The sequence below is a fragment of the Hyperolius riggenbachi genome, chromosome 6, assembly GCF_040937935.1.
Source record: "Hyperolius riggenbachi isolate aHypRig1 chromosome 6, aHypRig1.pri, whole genome shotgun sequence".
Lineage (NCBI taxonomy): Eukaryota > Metazoa > Chordata > Amphibia > Anura > Hyperoliidae > Hyperolius > Hyperolius riggenbachi.
In genome coordinates, this window is record NC_090651.1 from 274,731,899 (window position 1) to 274,746,735 (window position 14,837).

A 14,837-nucleotide genomic window follows, 5' to 3' on the forward strand; every position below is an offset into this window, starting at 1 on the left:
CTGTAGTCACGTGGCTTGCCGCGTGTCTGTAGTCACGTGGCTTGCCGCGTGTCTGCAGTCACGTGGCTTGCCGCGTGTCTGCAGTCACGTGGCATGCCGCGTGTCTGCAGTCACGTGGCATGCCGCGTGTCTGCAGTCACGTGGCATGCCGCGTGTCTGCAGTCACGTGGCATGCCGCGTGTCTGCAGTCACGTGGCATGCCGCGTGTCTGCAGTCACGTGGCACGCCGCGTGTCTGCAGTCACGTGGCACGCCGCGTGTCTGCAGTCACGTGGCACGCCGCGTGTCTGCAGTCACGTGGCACGCCGCGTGTCTGCAGTCACGTGGCACGCCGCGTGTCTGCAGTCACGTGGCACGCCGCGTGTCTGCAGTCACGTGGCACGCCGCGTGTCTGCAGTCACGTGGCACGCCGCGTGTCTGCAGTCACGTGGCACGCCGCGTGTCTGCAGTCACGTGGCACGCCGCGTGTCTGCAGTCACGTGGCACGCCGCGTGTCTGCAGTCACGTGGCATGCCGCGTGTCTGCAGTCACGTGGCATGCCGCGTGTCTGCAGTCACGTGGCATGCCGCGTGTCTGCAGTCACGTGGCATGCCGCGTGTCTGCAGTCACGTGGCATGCCGCGTGTCTGCAGTCACGTGGCATGCCGCGTGTCTGTAGTCACGTGGCATGCCGCGTGTCTGTAGTCACGTGGCATGCCGCGTGTCTGTAGTCACGTGGCATGCCGCGTGTCTGTAGTCACGTGGCATGCCGCGTGTCTGTAGTCACGTGGCATGCCGCGTGTCTGTAGTCACGTGGCATGCCGCGTGTCTGTAGTCACGTGGCATGCCGCGTGTCTGTAGTCACGTGGCATGCCGCATGTCTGTAGTCACGTGGCATGCCGCATGTCTGTAGTCACGTGGCTTGCTGCAGGGTCACAGAGAACAGGCAGCAAGCAAGTAAAAAGACAGAAGGACACAGGAGGGGGCCCGCCAGCTGAGCGCGTTCTGAGCACTCTGCAAGGGCCCCGGGATCACTATTAAATGGAATAAGACTTGGGGTCCATCAGCTGACCATTGAAATGTTTCCATTTAGAGTGATCTATAATTAAATTATGATTAGGTGGCCATGTTGGGGCATCGATCTCTGGCAGATTTAATCAAGTACCATTTCGCAACTGCCTCAGATCATCTGTCATCAGCTACATTTGAAGCGGACCTGAATTCAGAACTCTGCTTTAAAAGATAAGCAACAGCATAATAACCTTTCAAGAGAAACATTTGTTACAGCTGATACAAATCCTGCAGTAAATCTGCAGTGTGTCTCCTTCCTGCTTTCATTAAAGCAGGAAGTAGAGTTAACATCCTGTGTTTACAAACTAGCTGCTCTGCCAAGGCAGCCAGCTGACACAGCTTAGAGATCAAATTAAAGTTGTAACTAGTCACACATGATGGGGCATTAGTCAGGCTGAACTCTCTACATACATACAGGGTGCATTTCTCTAGGCTCTCCTTCTGTCCTGTTCAAGAGTTCAGGTCCAATTTAATCAGGTTTTTGTCAAAGATTTGAAAAATGTCTTAAGGGATTCAGAGGCAGTTTTCCCTTCGCACCAATGCTCATCGGCCACAATACAGGAATTTGCTCAGTCCTGAGTCCAGGTGTCATATGTCAACAGCCGGCATCTTCTTGGATCACCTGACAGTCAGCGAATGGCATTTTCTCTATTTATATCCTCTCACAAGTGTGAGGAATGTTTGAGTTTGAGTTGAGTTGTATGTTTGACTTGTACTCCATGGCCTCAAGGTATATGCACACTGCTTATTAATAGGTTTGGCTGTTCTAGTCACACCTAGCAATAACGAGTATATAAAATAAGGATAAAGCTATACAATCTCCTGATCACAACTGTTTGCAACAGAACGACTCGTGCTGAAGAGCTCAGCAACGATTAATGGGACACTTTAAAAAAAAAAAAATGGCACCTTTCCAATAAGCCACCATTCCACATTCCTGGCCTGCTAGACCTGCCCCAAACATAAGGACAGAAACCCACTAGGAAAGATTTTCTGAGCGCTTTGTGATTTGAAAACTCTTGCCAATGTAATGCTATGGGTGTGATCCCACTTGAGCGATGTGATTTATAAAAATCCTTCATAGCATTGCATTAGCAAGAGCTTTTTCAAATCACTAGCGCTTAGAAATCCCTCCTAGTGGGTTTCTGGCCTTAAACAGTTATTGCGAAGTACAGAAGTCTAGGAGCAACAGCAGCTCAACCACAAAGTGGCAGGTCACAAGCTCAGAAAACAAGATCATTTTGCAAGAATGGTCTATTCTTAGTCGCAGCACCTGCTGCTGAATAATTTGAAAAAAGGTATAATTATCTAACACGAGCCACAAACATAAAGGACTGCTGCAGTCAATCATCTTGTATCATAGAGAAGCAACACACACAGTGCCTTGCACAACCATCTTAAGCCCAATCTACACGATACGATTATTTGTGCGATTCGATTACGATTCTATTTACGATCCGATTAAATCCGACATGTCCGATTGAGATTCGATTCAATTTGCCATTGCAAAACAATGGCAAATCGAATTGAAACGAATCGAATATTGATCGAATATGTCAGATTTAATCGTATTGTAAATAGAATCGTAATCGAATCGCACAAAGAATCGTATCGTGTAGATGGGGCTTTAAGGTTTGACAGGGATTGGCTCCAGATACAATTGGGTAGGCTGTTGGATCGAAAGTTTAAACCAAGGACTAGAACATTCCAATAAAGTAAAAAAATAAAATCATGAAAGTAGGCTTTATTATTATTTAAAGCATACCATTCCCTGATATTTAGCTCCAAAGGTCTAAATCTTGACCCTGGCATCCAGCTGGACAAGAGTCCTGAAGCTGAATTATTGGTGTCCTGACTTCACCGCCCCACATGGCTCAAGAGTCCTGGAATCACTCCCATATCGATATGCACTGTGTGATATCGAGGGAGCTCTATCCAGTTACACGCAATAGGGTTGAGGGTTTTGGTGATTTAAAGTGTACCTGAACTGGTGAAAAGAAAAACTATTACCCCCCCCCCCCCAAAAAAAAAAAACCTAAAGAACACAAACAGTAAAGCTGTCAATATAGCAATCTTACTGATAATGCCGCACTGAGGTTTTCGGTTGGCTTCACACTAAAGCACCAATTGGTCAGTTTCATTAACAGACCAAGCATGGGATTCATTCAGACATATTCCAATTTGTCCGTTTCATAGGGTGAGTTGGCGTGACGGAAGCCCCAACCTGCACGATTTTATGGACCCCAGATGGAAGTGGAGTATTAGCAATGCTTTTATGACATGTTTGATGCAACTGAAAAATCTGAACAATGGTTCTGTGGTGACAGGTTGCCATCTATGTACATGGCACCAACCTGTCTAATTAAATGCCTTCATCAAATCAGCCCTGTTGTAGTAACTGCTCATTAGGAAAGTTGGAGAAGCCTTGGCAATGAGGTCTCACGCACCCTATCATGTGACCATGTCACTTGCCTCAAATGATGGACAATGAGATGCTAGTAATTACGGCTTGCATGCTAATGTGATGCATCGTGGCATTGGGCCCATCAAAAACCTCAAGAAATGCATTTTTCTTGGCCAGTTTTAAGCTGCATACTATTTGCATCCAAGCCGGAGTTTTTAGCATCTAACTGATTATATCTACTGCAGAGGCTGGTAGATGGCATTGTATGAAGCTGTGCCTACACTTTTTATCCACGCTCACAGGCAGCTGATTTGGAATCAGCTGGGGGCATGATAACCTTAACCACTTAAGGACCGGGCTATTTGTTTAGCTGTGCTGCGCAGGCTCTCCAGCCCACAGCACAGATCAGCAATGCGGCAGGGCGATCAGACTTCCCCCCTTTTTTACCCACTAGGGGGATGACCTGCTGGGGGGCTCTGATCGCCGCCGCTCTGTGTGGCCGAGCGGGTGGGGGGGGCTGGGGGGCTGTGGGCAGCACTGAAGGCCTGAAAGTTAAATCAAATTTAAACCGAAATCGTGATCACCAAGATCACAATTTAGGAATCGTCAAAGTGGCGATTATTGCGATCACATCATTTCCACATGGGGAAGTTTGAAAAAGTGGCTTCAAACTTCCCCAAAGTCCCAGCGCGTGCGCAGCATTGGACATACCATCCGCACGAGTCCAATACTGTCCGTCCTCTTCCGCTGTCTGCCAGCTCTTGTGCTTGGCAAAACTCTGGGTTCCTGTATGTCACATGATATACAGGAAGTATTCCGTGCATTAGAGCCTGCAGGAGGCGAAGTGGATAGACTGGCACCGCTGGACTCATGCTTGAAGCTATGTCCAGTACTGATGCAGCTTGGGAGACAGAGGAGGCACAGAGAGACACAGAGTGGACATAGAGACAGAGCAGGCACCGAGAAGGCTCAGAGAGAGACACAGAGAGAAACAGAGTGGGCACAGAGAATCAAAGGGGGCAAGAGAGAGACCCAGAGAAGGCATAAAGAGGCGAAGGGGGCACAAAGAGAGACAGCGGGACAGAGTTGGAACAAAAAGGCAAAGAAAGGAACAAAGCTTGATTTAAAGGAAATCGTGAATCGAATCGAAATCGCAATTTCAGACAGAAATTGCTCAATTAAATTTTTTCCTAAATCGTTCAGGCCTACAGGACAGCGATCCGTCCTGCGCCGCCTCTGATAGGCTTCAGCCTATCAGATGCCGGCAATCCCCGGCCAATCAGAGGCCGGGGATCGCCGATCTCCTTTACGGCGCTTCTACGCAGCAGCGCCGTATGATGTAAACACCGGGGGGATTTCTTCCCCGCGTGTTTACATGTAGCCTGCGAGCCGAGATCGGAGGCTCGCAGGCTGTTCACGGAGACACCCTCCGTGAACTGACATGGAAAGGCAGTTTCCTTGTAAAACCACTTACGACCTGCCGCCGCCTATCAGCGTTAGGCGGTCGTTAAGTGGTAATGCGAACACAGTGAATCCAGCGCAGGAGACTTGGGTGCAGCCGGCACCACCATAGGCCGTAATAGGAATTACGGCTATAGCAGCGCACAGGGAGCAACTTCGGCGCCGTCAGGAGACGGAGCTGAAGTTACTTTTAAAACACAATAACTTGGCTTCCAGCAGTTGCTGGAAGCCACATAATTTCATTCCCCACCATCCATGGCGGCCTGGAGGGGGGAATAGTATTTAACAGGGCCGGGAACTTGTGCAGCAGCAGAATCAGCCGTATACCGGCTGTATCCTGCGCCCAAGTCTCCCGCGCCAACTCGCACGCTCAAAATGTACCCGAGGAGAATACAATTGGCACAAATGGACACAGAGAGGCATGTTCCCATTTAAAGAGAACCCGAGGTGTGTTTAAAGAATGTTATCTGCATACAGAGGCTGGCTCTGCCTATACAGCCCAGCTTCTGTTGCTATCCCAAACCCCACTAAGGTCCCCCTGCTCTCTGCAATCCCTCATAAATCACAGCCGTGCTGTGAGGCTGTATTTACATCTGTAATGTCAATCTCAGCTGCTCCCCCGCCTCCTGCATAGCTCCGGTCCCTGCCCCCGTCCCTTCCCTCCAATCAGCAGGGAGGGAAGGGATGCAGGCGGGGACCGGAGTTATGCAGGAGGCGGGGAGAGCAGCAGACTGACACTATAGAGATAAACACAGCCAGCTCTGACAAGCTGGTTGTCAGCAGCGTGGCTGTGATTTATGAGGGATTGCAGAGTGCAGGGGGACCTTAGGGGGGTTTGGGATAGCAACAGAGGCTGGGTTGTATAGGCAGATCCAGCAGCTGTATGCAGATAATATTCTTCAAACCCACCTCGGGTTCTCTTTAAAGGGCTTTCCTCTGTGTCCCTTCCACGTAGCTCTGCGAGTCCCCTGCACCCCACACCCCTTCTTGGATTGCAGCGACAAGGAGCTAGTTGGCAATCCTAGAGGGGAAGGGACATCCTTAGCAGGAGAAGCACTCCTGCATAACATCCCTTTCCTGCCCCTCAGGCCACCCTACTGGCTCTCTCTGCCCCCTCTTCCGCCTCTGTGTGCCCTCTGCTCTCGGAGAAGAGCACAGAGTTGTCTGTGCAGCGTTGTGACCACAAAAATTTAAGTAGTTGCTGTTAGACAAACAGAGCGATGTGGGACATCAAGGAGCGCCTCAATCTACTCAGGTAGGAACAATGCTTCTGGTATGTTTATTTTACTTTACTGATCCACCTTGGGTTCTCTCTAAAACATACCTGAAGCGGAAAAAAGGTCAAATACTTACCTCAGTAGAGGAGGGGCCGTGCTCATGCACGGAGGGGAGCGCTGCCACTAAGAAGAGGTCCCAGCAAGCAGTGACGGGGACATGGAGGATCAAGTAAGTCTCTGGAGCATGCAGAGGCTCCTCTCTTTAGAGTGGTATCAACATTTTTTCCCCCTGTGGCTTCACACTTGCTTTCAAGTACACCTGAAGTGTCAGTGCATTGCTCTTTCCTCTGTGCGTGAGCATTTCATTCTACTGAACATGCGCAGACCTTACTCACACATGCCTAGTGGGGATGCATCATCTGCAGCCTGAAGAAACATATTCTACTAGTGGTGAGACAAGCCGGTAAGCCTTTGGGCCATATCTAGCCATTTAGGTGACAGCTTTAGGGTAAAAATACCTCAATAGTTATAAAGCTGGAAGCACCTCCTTTCTCTTGTTACAACACTATCCATCACTGTCACCACCACAACACCTACCTGGATTAATACTCAATGCTAATCTGCTGGATTCCCAGAATTAATCCATTCCTACTTAATGCTTAGCACCACTATCTAGCAATACTTTATCCTCACAAAAAGTTTTAATCCTCATCCTAGCAACACAAATGGTATGTGGTGCAGTGTTAGTCTTGGAAAAGTTCCGGAAAAATACACTTTGTTAACCTCCTAAGGCAGTGGTTCCCAACCCATGTGCCGCGACACATACATGTGTCGCGGCAGCTTTGGGTATGTGTCGTGGCTCTCGGAGGGGAAGCGCAGTGGAGGGAGAAGAACTGTGGGCAGCGGCGGAGAAGGGGGCCATCTCCCCCCCCCCCCTTCTCTCACCTTAGGGTGCTCTGCCTCCCTCACTCTCCCCTCCGATACTAACTGTGGCGGGCTGGCGGCACTTGGCAGTGGGCGGGACTTACCTTCCGTGTCGCTCCATGCGCCGGCCGGAAGTTCTGGCTCTGCAGCCGCTGCTCTGGTCTGGATCAGGCCAGAGTAGTGGCAAATCATCCCGCGCCGGCGACGAGACCAGACGGGACAGAGACACGGAAGGTAAGTTCCGCCCCTCTGCCAGCCACCGCACTTGTTCCGGAGGAGAGAGCGAGAGCACCCTGAGGTGCCGCTCTCCTTCCCTCGCTCTCTCCTCCTGGGGGGGGGGGGGGGGGGGGCACCTGGCTACATATACTGGGCACATATCCCTGGCTACATATACCCCTGACTACATATACTGGGGACATATACCCCTGACTACATATACCGGGGACATATACACCTGCCTACATATACTGTGGACATATACACCTGCCTACATATACTGGGGACATATACCTCTGGCTACATATACTGGGGACATATACCGGGGACATATACACCTGCCTACATATACTGGGGACATATACACCTGCCTACATATACTGGGGACATATACACCTGCCTACATATACTGGGGACATATACCCCTGCCTACATATACTGGGGACATATACCCCTGCCTACATATACTTGGGACATATACCCCTGCCTACATATACTGGGCACATATATCCCTGGCTACATATACTGGGCACATATATCCCTGGCTACATATACTGGGCACATATACCCCTGGCTACATATACTGGGGACAACTGGCTGTTTGTCATTATGTGCATTTACTGGTGAAAAGCTGTCTCTTATGTGCATTTACTGGTGAAAAGCTGTCTCTTATTATGTGAATTTACTGGTGAAAAGCTGTCTCTTATTATGTGCATTTACTGGTGAAAAGCTGTCTCTTATTATGTGCATTTACTGGTGAAAAGCTGTCTCTTATTATGTGCATTTACTGGTGAAAAGAGGTCTTTTATTATGTGCATTTACTGGGGAAACGCTGTCTCTCATTACGTGCATTTACTGGTGAAAGGCTGTCTGTCATTACCTGCATTTACTGGTGAAACGCTGTCTATTATGTGCATTTAGTGGGGAAACGCTGTCTCTCATTACATGCATTTAGTCTACGTGTCACGGAGATCTGAACGTTTGGTTTGATGTGTCACGACTCCAAAAAGGTTGGGAACCACTGTCCTAAGGGGTAACCCGAGAAATCTGCAGCTCAGAGCGATAACCCAGAGCCTGCACTTGTGGTTGCCGCCGGTAGGTAGATGCAGAGCATTGCGCGCAACGGTCTTTGTAACTCGCCTTCTCCAGGATTCAGACGCCGGCAGCCATTCTCCTTCCTGTCCTCGAAGGCTCTAGATCCCTCTGGTGAGATCGCCGTCAGTCATCATGACGACGGCCAGAAATCTCACAATAGGGGTACAGCGCCACCCGGTGGATGGAAGGAGAACTGCAGTGCTGAATCCAGGGGAGGTGAATAATTTGCTGGGCTGCCGCAGATCTCTCTGATTTTTTTTCCTGACTTTAGGGTCTAAAAGCATGAGAAAAAAATTGCACGGCTTTTAGCCCCTAAAATCCATAAGTAATCATACCACCAGGGAGGTTCAAAAAAAAAAAAAAAAAAAAAAAAAAAAAAAAAAAAAAAAGCTGAGGTTGCAAGCAAACTGTCTTCTTTAGGCATGATACAGAAGTGGATCAGAAAAAAGTATGGTTCTAGATCCTATCTGACCTCAAACCTTGCAGCACTTAAACTACAGTAATGGCCCGTTTCCACTAGTGCGGTGCGATTCCGTTGTGGAAAATGCAAAAATGAATTTGCATGGGAATTTTAACGCAAAAATGCATTAAAATTCACAACTGTCTGTAAGTATGCGAATTTAACCATGTCAGTGCCTGTGTGCTTTTACATGGATTTTAAGCGAAAACATACGCGTATTCGATTGGAAAATTCACATAACAAAAACGCATGCAAATTTCTAATAAATACATTACAGGTGAATTCTGATGGCTCTGCTGTGCAGATTTTTTCAGCACAGTCCACTGCACAGAATTTCTGACAAGTGGAAACAGGCCCATTGATTTATATTGGTTATGCAAATCTGCATGCAGAAACCGCATGCAGATTCGCTCTAGTGGAAACGGGCCCTAATACTGTGTGCCAGAAACACCCCTAAACTTAATGCCCAAGAGACAGTATAGGACTGAAGTATCTGCACAAAATCCCCTCATGAACAGTACTTGTGATATTGTTCTGCCTACCATGACAATGATTTTGGCCTGTGGCTGTAATGTGTTGATAAGTTTTATGATAGCTTCAATGCCGCCAGCCACTTCTTGTGCAGAATTTTCATGGTTGTTTGTTCCAATCCACAAAACAATGACCTGTAAGTAAGATAAGGAATATACATTTATTACTCACAGTAAACCTGAACTGAAAATAAACTTGAGACAATTGTAGATGTAGTATTAACCGTAAATAGAACATTAGTGACATTTTTATTTTCAATGTAATGTTTGAGGTGAAAAACTGATGAGATAAACAATTTATCCTTCTACTCCTAAAAATGACTTTTTTGTTTAGATATCTCATGGTTTTATTTTATACTTAAAGTGTACCAATCTGAAAAGCAGAAGATTTGATACTCACCCGCAGCTTCCTCCAGCTGCATAAACTCGCCTGAGTCCCACGCCAACCTCCCACGGCCTGCCGTTCAGCCTAGGTAACTTGCTCAGTCGCGTCAGTCGGGGTCTACAGTACAGCGTATGCATGGGAGGTCCTCGCATGCGACCCAGACAGAACCCGATTGAGCACGTTTCCGGGGCTGATCGCAGCTGAACAGCAGATCGCAGGAGGACAGCGTGGGTTTATGCTGCTGGAGGAAGCTGCGGGTGAGTATCAAATCTTCTTCTGTTCAGATCTCTGGTACACTTTAAAGCGGAATATAACCCTGCATTTCAACTTTGCTCTAAAACATTATTTACAGCATATTATATGCAAAAAGCATTTTTTTTTTTACTAGACCAGCATTGGAAGGGTTAAACACAGAGGTTTTAAGTTCCTGGAGAGATATGCAGAAGGTCAGATTGTTACATTCTATTTAGTTATATCTATTGAGAAATGTTACACACTCTTTGGCTGTCCTCCAACTCCTTCTCAGTGAGAGAGAGTGAGTCACATTCAACACTTAAATACATTTATGTAAACAAAATGTATCTATGTCAAGTTCGGATGCGTCTGCAGAAATCTCCAGGAAATTTAAAGCACTGTGTAACCCTTCCAATGCTGGTCTAGTAAAAAAAAAAATGCTGGTTGCATATAATATACTGTAAATAATGTTTTAGAGCAAAGTTGAAATGCAGGGTTATATTCCGCTTTAAATAAACCAATTTACCAAGTAGATTGAATGTTTTATTGTCTCTGATGAATGGCAGATTATTACATATCCCTGAAATACATGTACACATGAACCATTGACCTTTTGCTATCTCTCTTCTGACCTCAGAAGTTGTACTCAGTCAGAAAAACTTTTTTGGTTGTAAGTTGCGTATCAGTGAGATTAACTATATTCCCAACAAAGTACCAACGTCAGAAGCTGTCACTTCCATGCCTGAAAATTCACTTTTTCAGGCAGCAAAATAAGAAAAAAAAACAGCCTAATTATGTTTTGCAATGTACATACACTTTTAAATCACGGTGTCACATATTGCCTCGCGTACACTTGAAGTTTAAAATAATAATAAAAAATGTATAAAGATATGAGGCTTTCTCCAGCCACCTTTAGGGCCCTTTTCCACTAGCAATCGCTAGCGTTCACGCTGAACGCTAGCGATTGCTGAATCGCAATTACCGGCGATTCCCTGACGTTTGCGGCCGCGAGTTTGCTATGCTATGCACTGCATAGCAAAATCGCGGCAAATATCGCTCCGCCGCGCGTTCGCGTTCCCGGCAAAAACGAATCGCGGTAGTGGAAATGACCTACCGCGATTCCTATGTTAAAAAGCAAACCGTAGCGATTGTAAAATCGCTAGCGGTTTGCGTTTTTGCGATTCAGCCAGCGCAAACGCGCTGGTGGAAAAGGGCCCTCAGGCTGATCGCTCCCTCGCCATCCTCCCGGGCCGCCTAGATCTTCCGCTAGCTGTCCAGGTAACTCCTCCAGTCAGGGCATATTGCGCATGTGTGGACCGGCTGACGCTAGGTGCCTGCACAGTTCTAATGGGCAGGTGCAATGGGAGAAAGCGCCCGCGGGTGGACCGCACAGACTGGCGGATTTAAGGGGCCACCTAATCAAGGTGGATCAAGGCAGCCTGGGAAGACGGCGAGGGATTGATAAGCCTGAAGGGGGCTGGAGGAAGCCCCGGATATGAATTTTTTTTATTCATCTCAAGTACACTTTAAGATGGAATTCGAAACAGCAGCCGTGGCAGTTTGATGTAAAATTTGCTTCAGGCTTCTTACACACTACACGCGATTTCGATTTTGACACGATTTTACATGCAATTCTGATTTGCGATTTTTAATTTAATTGTTCCTGCATGCTGCATTTTTCTTTTGATAGCATCCAGGGGACATCGGAACCGCAAATTAAATTTGCAGTGTGCAGGGGGCCTAATGCTGCTGGGGGGCCTCATGCTGCTGCAAAACCAACAGAAGTGATGACCCTCTTAAGTTTAGAATCTAAACTTTTCAAAGCTAAAACCTAATCAGCATTGTTTCCTTGGCCTTCTGTTTACTTTTGAGGACATCTTGTAAAATTCCCACTGTTGGAGTGCCTCTATTAGCATAAATAAAAAATAACCCTTTTTTAAGAAGAAAACAGAAAGGTACCATTCAATATACAATTGTCAAGTACAGTAGATTTAATCATTTTAACTGACTTTTCATGAAAAACAAGCTGTTTATTGTGCGATATTACCTTTGGTTTGATATTCTCTAGCTCTCCATTTTGAAGCCTCCAAAGGACATGTCGTGTTGTGTCACCACCAATACCGAAATTCAGTGCATGTAGAGGAGAGAACAACTCCCTCCAAATCTATGGAAAGCATGAAGAGGAAGAAAATCAGAGCTTATATCAATGAACTTCTTCAAATGCCTCCTCTTACATAGGGACAGTCCAGATGTTTAGACCAAATATCAGTGTTTCTCTTTCATTTGTCAATGTCTCTGATGTTAATATCTGTATTAAACATCTGCTAAAGTTGTTCTTTTACATTGCGCTGAAGTATGTCTAGCCACTAGGCAAGGCTTGCCTATTTTAAAATGTCAATAACGGAAAAGATGATGAAAGAAAATCCCCATTTTGATTTGAAGAGTGGAAACAAGTCTTTTGCTTGTGAATGGTTGTTGGTCGGTATCACTGAATGTGTGTCTGCCATAGAGAATAGGCACATGTCCTGGTGCCACAGATAACATGACTCACATGAGGGAGCTCAGGAGCAGTGCAAGGCATGACCACTCTCCTGAAAAATTGTAACATTTAAAATACATCTGTATGCCTAGATATAAGTTATATTTGGACCAAAGTAAAATGCACTGTAGGTTTATTTTTCCCTCTGTAGCCATCACGTCCAGTAGGTGGTATTAATTTAACAGCTCTAATAGGTTTTGGACTTCTGTAGTCCAACTCCTCATGGGGGATTCCTTTAATTTCAAAAGCACTCCCGAGCTGGCAGCGGTGCAATCAGTGTCCAGAATAGTGTGCAGTAAGTGGACAGGCTGGCCATCATCTTCTTCTTTGCCACATAGTGCTTTTGAAAAGAATAAAGAAAAAATTTGATAATCCCCATTGAGGAATCTACTAATTCAAAACCTGTCATAGTTACAATGCAGGCGCGGCCGTACTTGTGCAGGTGTCCAAAGGCTTCCATGGAGCGTCCAATGGCTTCCTTTTTCATAGTTAAAGCGGAACTGTAGATACGTTGCAAACACACTCAGGGTGGAACCGGTACAAAAATCTTCGGCTCCAACTCCTCAGTTTATGAAATCACCGACTCCAACTCAGACTCCAAAATGGCTCTGACTCCTTAGTCTAATACTTACCAGGGCTGTGGATTTTGCACAAAATCATCTGACTCCAACTCCGACTCTGGGTACCCAAAATTGCTCCGATTCCGACTCCACAGCCCTGGTTTCACTTACCTGGGGCTTCTGCAAGCCCCCAGCAGTCGTCATGTCCCACGCTGGTCCTCCACGAGTCTCCCTTCTCCCGCCGCCGCTCCGTTCCTTAGACTTGAGTCGAGGCCAGCACAGCCCTGCCAAGCGTATCTTTTCTTAGCGCTATTGCAGAGGGGAACACAAAGAAAGAATACACGTAGCCAGAGCCGTGCAGGCGCAGTGGCCCGGCGGCGAAACCAAAAGTAGATGGCAGCGGGAGAATGGAGGCTCGGAGGACCGGTGCCGGATAGGATGGCTGCTGGGGGCTTGCAGAAGTCCCAGGTAAGTGAAACAGTGTGTTTGCAATGTATCTACAGTTCCGCTTTAACCACTTGCCAACCACCCACTACCAACAGGCGGCGACAAAGTGGCACCCCCAGGGCCGCATAACGCCGATCGGCACCTGGGGGACTGAAAAGCCGGGGATCGCGGGCATCCGCCGGCATTAGGCTCCGCCCACCAGCGACGTCAACCCGCCGGCCAATTAGCAGCGCCGGCGGGTTGTTACTCCCGATCTGCCGCATGCAAAGTGTATAATATACTTTGTAATGTATACAAAGTGTATTATACAGGCTGCCTCCTCCCCTGGTGATCAAAGTGATCAAGGGACCACCAGGGGAGGTGGAAGCCCTTCTAGTAAGCACAACAGCACACTGATCCTGCCCCCCCGCCCCCTGATCGCCTACAGCACCGCTCAGACACACCTTTGATCACCCCGTCAGACTACTGGTTGCACCCAATCACCCCCCTAATCACCCATCAATCACTCCCTGTCAACGCTATATTTTAGATTAGGTCCTAAACTGCCCCCTGGGGGCTCCTGATCACCCCTCCCCTCAGATCCTCCCCAGACCCCCCCCCCCCCCCGTGTACTGTATACATCTATTCTCCCCTGTAATCACCCACTGATCACCTGTCAATCACCCATCAATCACCCTCTGTCCCCACCTGTCACTGCCACCCATCAGATCAGAGCTTAACCTGCCCCTTGCGGGCACCTGATCACCCGCCCACACCCTCAGATCGCCCGCAGACCCTCCCAAGTGCATTGTTTACATCTGTTCTCCCCTCTAATCACCCATCAATCACCCCCTGTCACTGCTACCCATTAGATCAGCCCCTCATCTGCCCCTTGTGGACACCCAAACACCCGCCCAAACCCTCAGATCACCCTCAGCCCCCCCCCCCCCCCTGATCACCTCCCCAGTGCATTATTTACATCTGTTCTCTCCTCTAATCACCCACTGATCATCCATCAATCACCCCGTCACTGTGGGCTCCTGATCACTCGGCCAAACCCTCAGATCCCCCTGAGCACTTCTTCCGATCACCTCCCCAGCGCATTGATTGCATCTATTCTCCCCTCTAATCGCCCCCTGAGACACCCATCAATCACCTGTCACCCCCTACCACTCCTATCCATCAGATCAGGCCCTAATCTGCCCCCTGCGGGCTTCTGATCACCCGGCCAAACCCTCACCCGCCCCACCGAAGTGACAGAATTTTTTTTTCTGATCACTGCTGGTCTCTACGACTTCACTGTGGCTGAGAACAACCGTTATGCCACACAATACGCAA

The 14,837-nt window shown here is 47.9% G+C and overlaps 1 protein-coding gene across 2 annotated transcripts in view; it reads right to left on the reverse strand.

Moving 5' to 3' along the window:
* PAFAH1B2 (platelet activating factor acetylhydrolase 1b catalytic subunit 2) overlaps positions 1-14,837 on the reverse strand; it is a 44,978-nt gene that overhangs the window by 7,131 nt on the left and 23,010 nt on the right. For both annotated transcript variants that reach the window (XM_068240909.1, XM_068240910.1), the window contains 2 exons: positions 12,022-12,138; positions 9,368-9,490 (listed from right to left, as the gene is read on the reverse strand). In XM_068240909.1, the coding sequence (XP_068097010.1) occupies positions 9,368-9,490; positions 12,022-12,138 (240 nt within the window). The remainder of the gene's footprint in view (positions 1-9,367; positions 9,491-12,021; positions 12,139-14,837) is intronic.